This window comes from Anopheles coluzzii, chromosome 2 (assembly GCF_943734685.1).
Source record: "Anopheles coluzzii chromosome 2, AcolN3, whole genome shotgun sequence".
NCBI classification, from domain to species: Eukaryota; Metazoa; Arthropoda; class Insecta; order Diptera; family Culicidae; genus Anopheles; species Anopheles coluzzii.
The window spans coordinates 81,999,700-82,005,699 of NC_064670.1; the positions used below are offsets into that span (position 1 = coordinate 81,999,700).

Sequence of the window (6,000 nt, forward strand, 5' to 3'; positions counted from 1 at the left end):
ATAGGAAAGAAATGGTATTTTACACGTTCAGCCCGGCGCTGATTTTCATAAACTTTCAGTTCCGCCGGCTTCTAGAACGCAGGCAGTGGATTTTGAAAAACCGCATGTAGAAAAAATGAGATTTTTCGCTATAATTTCAATTTCACTCTATTTATCAATGCTGTTGTGTGTAGGATGAGGGATGTAGATTTAAATAGAGGTTAAAAATTCATCATTTTAAAGATTTAACTACCTTTGGCCGAACTTTGTTTAATATCCGTAATTATATTGTTTAACGTGCGGATCAAAAACGCTTCTCGGGACTTGACCTCTACCGGATAAGCGAATAACACGGATAATGAATCAAATGATATATTTTATCATCAATTTCTGATTAGTTCTTTAAAAAATTCCTATTTTTCGATAAAAATAACCCAGTTTTTATTAACTTCATGTTTTTCCCATGAGAATATTTGAAATTTGCCATGAATTATAGTGTTTTTTGTTATGATAATGTGCTCTTATAACCGCTTTTTTAAATACCCTCCTCATAACGCAATGTCACCTTTGTATTGAACTGTCATTTCTCAACAGCACGGATAAACGGAAAGCCGGATAAAAGGTACCCGGATAAACGGCGCTCCACTGTACTTTACTTTTATCCTTAGAAAATGAAACAAAACAGCTTGACAAAAAGATAATTTTTATTTTTTAGGCTTTATTCCGACAAATGTCGACTGTGCAATTGGTTGGTTGTTTGTTTAACTTATACAGACTTGGAGCATCTCTGCTTCATTCGTCTTTAACTCATGCAATGCAATACTATTTCCATTTCATTTTTCGGTGTAATTACATGCAGAGTTTTAGTACTCTGTTTAAATTAATGTTTATAAATATATACATAAATTTTCAGAACAATGTATTGCCCATAAATACGATGCACGGTGACCAATTATGAATATGATGGCCCAAGTATTTTACAGTAAACAATAAATAGAATACAGTTTAGAGCCGTTTATCCGGGCAAATCGCACTCGAACTTGCTCGTGACACGTAATCATTTCAGTATTGTTGCTCTCATTGTAAACAGAGCAGGGGCAACGATAGTGACCTTTTATTTTGCATTGGGAAAGGAATACAACAAAGCATTGCTTACTAGAGTAAAACAAATCAGTTTCATACAATTTGCTTATACTAAAACCGAATAGATAGCGTCCTAAGCATATTTTTAGCACATTCATTTGCATAGTTTTGTCTTAAATCGGATCATGCCAATAGTTTTTCGATACTATCGGTATTTTTCTTATGAATGAGTGAATCATCGTTTCTGTTTCTATTTCGGTACCCACTTGTGCTCTTCGATTCTGATAATGTAAACAAGATCTAAAACGTTCTCTCCACATATTCTCAGAACTCATCGTTGAATCTTATAGCCTTACTCACAAACACTCTGTTGTCGGCCACATCTAGCACAAACGTTCCAACAAGCTAATCGTTATTGTTCCTGTGAGTTGCTTAACAAAATCGTGATGATTGTATTGCAAGTTGTCGTGATAATGCTGTTAACCAGCCGCAAATCCGCTAATTGTCAATCAGTAGTAAATCATAATAACGAAAGTGTAAATTTGAGCACACAAAACGATTGGAGATGTGCGAGACTATTAAACCATTGTTTGATTGTTACAACCGTAAACTACCGTGTACCTGGTAAAGAATTTGCCATCAACTTCGACTGCAATGTGCACCCGGTCAAGAATGCACATTCGGACAAAGTGTTTCGAAAGGTTACGAGCTACCGCATGGATGGCCGAAACGCATACAGCGATACTGGATTTGGCTTAGAGTATCTGAGTTTTCCAGACAAAATAACCACACTGGTGCTGCATGGTTACTGTGTGCGTATGCAGAGGGCCGTACCGTTGTACCGTGATTTTCATAATCTTGAGCTGCTGGAGTTAATTAACTGTAGTGTGAATCATATCAATGGAGATGTTTTTCAAGATCTGCCAAAGTTGCAAAAGTTAGTACTAAATAGCAGCACATTTGGGGTAATGACCCATGATGTGTTTCACAAACTCATACAATTGAAAGAGATGTTCATAGAGAATTGTACAGGAATACAGTTCACGGCGAGCGATTTGGTAAACATTCAATTAATTGCTGTAAGAAATAGTACGGTGTACCAAATTTCTTCAATATTCGATTATCTACCATCAACGTTAAAGACAATCAATTTCGTCAATGTGCTGACCCATGAGATTCCAAATATAACGCTACGATCGTCAGATGAAGAGCAAAGTGCTGTGGAAGATGTTGCCGTAGTCCAAAGTTTGCTCTCCTGCGTGATTGTAAAAAGTTTGCCACGATTGATTTCACTAAACCTTTCAAGGAACTCGCTATCTGAGAACTCAATAGTGTTGCACAATCTACCGTCGCTGGTTACATTAGTGTTAAGCCATAATGGATTTAATCAAGTATCAGTAGCTTTATTTGCATCCGGATCTTCGTTAAACGTACTCGATCTTAGTCATAATCAAATTTCTTACATACATCCCAAAGCGTTCAGTTCATCACCTTTGCTACGGATGGTAAATCTTTCGTACAATTTGCTTTTGAGCATGGAAAATTTTTCGCCTCTGCCTCGCCTCGAGCGAATCGAAATCGATAAAAATCCGTGGGATTGTTTGTGGTTAACCAAATGTCGAGTTATTAATCCGTCACTCTTTGAAATTTTTCGATATAGCAAACGATACGACGTACTTTCAGTATGGGGTCTACCGTGTCGTCTGGAAGATACAAAGGAAATTTCAACTAGTCTCCCATTCGACCGGAGTGAAGAAACCATAGCTGATTCTGTTAGTGCATATCCACAAGGAAAAATATTCACTAAAGGAAGGAAAGAATCAATCGTTCAACCGTTGTCTACTGCTACGAATTCGTTAAAAATATTAATAACAATATCGGTTGGTGTATTAGTATCAAATGTTATAATTTTACTTTACAACCGTTATCGTAAAATTTTACATGTTCCTTTCTATAGGTATCTTACTAAAACGAATTCAATTGGTGATGCTGGAACAGAGAAAAGCACCTCCTTTTGGTACGAGGTACCAGTTGGTGGTGATCCTAATGCAATGCCACTGAATAATATATATGAAGAAATTTGTGATTCAGACACACGTCGTGATTTATATGACGCACTGAACTTCCATCGAGCTCAAGAACAGTAATCAGCGTAATAAAAATGCCGGTATAATATTTAATGACAGGTTCATAGAACATAAATAAAAAACATAATAGAGCTGAGTATTAATGCATTATGTTGAGTATTTATTAGACTAGATGTTAAGTGTTAAATCATAACTGGTAACATTAAATTCCAAAATATCAGCAGGGATCATAGTGTAGCATATCTTCTATTCACAACTTATTATAATACACACTACCAGCTATAGACACATTGTAACACACTTCGGAAAGCCAAAACACACCATTCATTATAACACATCAGCAAAATAATCCACACCATAGCAACATATCCAGACCACACCATAGAAAAAAAAACCATTGAGACACATTTATCGAAAACAACCGAAATGCGCAACATAAGCAATTCAAGCGTTACTGCAGCCAAGTGGATAAACAGAGAACGCATAGCAACTTATTGCTAAAAGCGCAGTGTAGACAAACATCGACGAACGCACCCGTTCTTTAGCCAGACACATTTAGCTCATCACATTACAACAGTTTATACTTTCCAGAACCTTCCAGAACACTAAAAATGCAGCATAGGCATAATGAGAGACACCTCACTCCGATACAATTGCACCTCATATCAATAACTTTGAATTAGGACAAAAACACGTTGCAAAACCAAATGTACGAAACTCATTGAGTATAAATAAAACCAATTCCGACCGTGGCGGTCAGATTCGTTCGGACTGCCAAGATAGGACGTTACGCTTCCTAATACTTCGCCTTCCAACTTATTTCAAGAGTTTAGTTATGTCCCCTTATCCAAGGTAAGGCTTCTAAACTCCAACGTTTCCTGTAAGGGAAACCCCTTCTGGGTTTCTATGATCGCCTGGACGATCAAGTGTCCGAAAAGTCCGCTTCGAACAAAGTGTTATTCCACCTCGGTTCATGTACAGTATGTACCGTATGTACGCTCAACATATTAGCATTACAATAGTAAAAATGAAGAAACGATTGATCTATGAATGCTCTTTAAAGGTATGGGCATTTAAAGGTATGTATCGTTGGATCAGGATGGAAAGCTGAATAATTGCTTCAAAGATTCAATAATTGCTAATCGTCGTTAAAAAGCAATTATTTTATTATAGTGCCGATACAAAATCAATTTATCATTTCTTTAATTCAAATGAATTCCACAATTTTTTAAATTAGATAAATTGAGCTAGCTCACATGTAGGGCACTCCTGAAGCAGAGCGGTTGTAGCGTAGAACAAGTAAGTAAGTGATACTTGTTGCTTGAATTCTGTAAAAATACAAAATGATCCTCGAGCATGATATCGATATCATATTATTCTAAACATTCAATAACTTTTTTTTTAAATTTTGTGAACCGTTTTATGCACTTGTTGTACAAAAAAACTTGATGGAGGTTCCTTTTCTTAGACATATTTGCAATGTAAGATGCGCGATTTTATCGTCCATATATTTTTCCTTCAGGCGCGAGACCGTGAGCGGTTTCGGACACTCCTGAGGCAGGCCAAGACCGCAAAGCGGTTGTAGCGCCGGATAAGTAAGTAAGTATTTTTCCTTCAAAACTAATATTTTTTATAACTCTTAAAACACGAAATATTTTATACATAAATATATATCAATCAAATCAGGTAACAAATAAAATCTTTTTCGTTTTGGTAACGACCTACGACATAATCACACCGGTTTATACAGCCTTTCGAGGCGCATTAAGTGTACCTGTCAGTCGATATCTTGATTATGAGGGATGGTCCATATCAGGTTTAAACCCACGCCGAGCATGTTGTTGAGTCGAACAAGTTGCTGATTTCCCCAGGTATGCTATATAATGGCATAATAAAGATTCCTTGTTACTAACTAATTTAATTGACTCAAAAACCAGTTAATGATAGTTGCATTTTTCTTATGTAAACCAATGATTTGCGTTTAATCAATATGGTTATATTTCCTTTGTACTTGATTGCAATAAAATACCACTGGCATGTTATTAATTTAAACATATAAATTCTACATCGAAATTAAACATGTTCGTATGACAAGAAAAATGTATGACTAAAACGGCATACAAGAATATAAATATATCACACCTGATCATACAATAAATATGTCTCCAAATATCAGGAGCTTTCTTCCAATTCTTTTTTCTTCTTTTCTTTTATTTCAAAGACACACAAATCGAATTAAAAAAGAATATGAACGTAAATGTATGTTAAATTTACATTTTTCAGTTCCCGAGCTAATTTGTGAAGGCAAAAATGTTTTAAACTAATCAAATTTGTGAAACAACAGAAAGAAAAGGATTCATTTAATTTCAGACATACTTCAGCGGTGTATTCTAAACAGTTTCCATAGGATAATCGACTACGTCTAAACGTGACAATCGAACATTTCTTGCTGATCTCCACCAACTGTAACGAAAAATAACGAATAAATATTTCATGTGAAATATTGTTCATGTCATGCCTCTTAATGCTTAATATATTTGCTAATTTAGAACTTACCGGTACCAGGGCATTAAATGATCTCTTGCTATGATAATAACGTTCGCAGAGTAAGCAATCATCTGAAAAGAATTACGAATCAGCGATTTATTTTAAATTATGTATATGAGACCAGAGAAACTGCATACAGACCACCAACGATAGAAAACAAATGACAGCCACTTTAGCTAATTCCTCTCCAAATGGATCGTGTTCAGAATGTTGAAAACGCAACACCAACATGCAAACCAGTGTGAGCATAAAGCACACAAATGACAATATAGAGTAGATCAAAAGATCGGACTGCGGTAAAGAA

At 35.7% G+C, this 6,000-nt stretch overlaps 2 protein-coding genes across 2 annotated transcripts in view; one reads left to right on the forward strand and one right to left on the reverse strand.

The window, feature by feature from the left end:
• The first annotated feature begins 993 nt into the window (after positions 1 to 993).
• On the forward strand, positions 994 to 3,949 carry LOC120953070 (leucine-rich repeat-containing protein 15-like). Its single transcript, XM_040372746.2, has 2 exons — positions 994 to 2,942; positions 3,020 to 3,949. Exons 1-2 carry the CDS (start codon positions 1,509 to 1,511, stop codon positions 3,029 to 3,031), a joined length of 1,446 nt encoding a protein of 481 aa, XP_040228680.2. The 5' UTR covers positions 994 to 1,508; the 3' UTR covers positions 3,032 to 3,949.
• A 1,405-nt stretch (positions 3,950 to 5,354) lies between these two features.
• LOC120950717 (E3 ubiquitin-protein ligase MARCHF2-like) overlaps positions 5,355 to 6,000 on the reverse strand; it is a 1,378-nt gene continuing 732 nt past the window's right edge. Inside the window, exons 4-6 of the mRNA XM_040368974.2 lie at positions 5,838 to 5,987; positions 5,706 to 5,767; positions 5,355 to 5,612 (exon numbers count right to left, since the gene is read on the reverse strand). Of these exons, the coding sequence (XP_040224908.1) occupies positions 5,540 to 5,612; positions 5,706 to 5,767; positions 5,838 to 5,987 (285 nt within the window). The 3' untranslated portion in view covers positions 5,355 to 5,539. The remainder of the gene's footprint in view (positions 5,613 to 5,705; positions 5,768 to 5,837; positions 5,988 to 6,000) is intronic.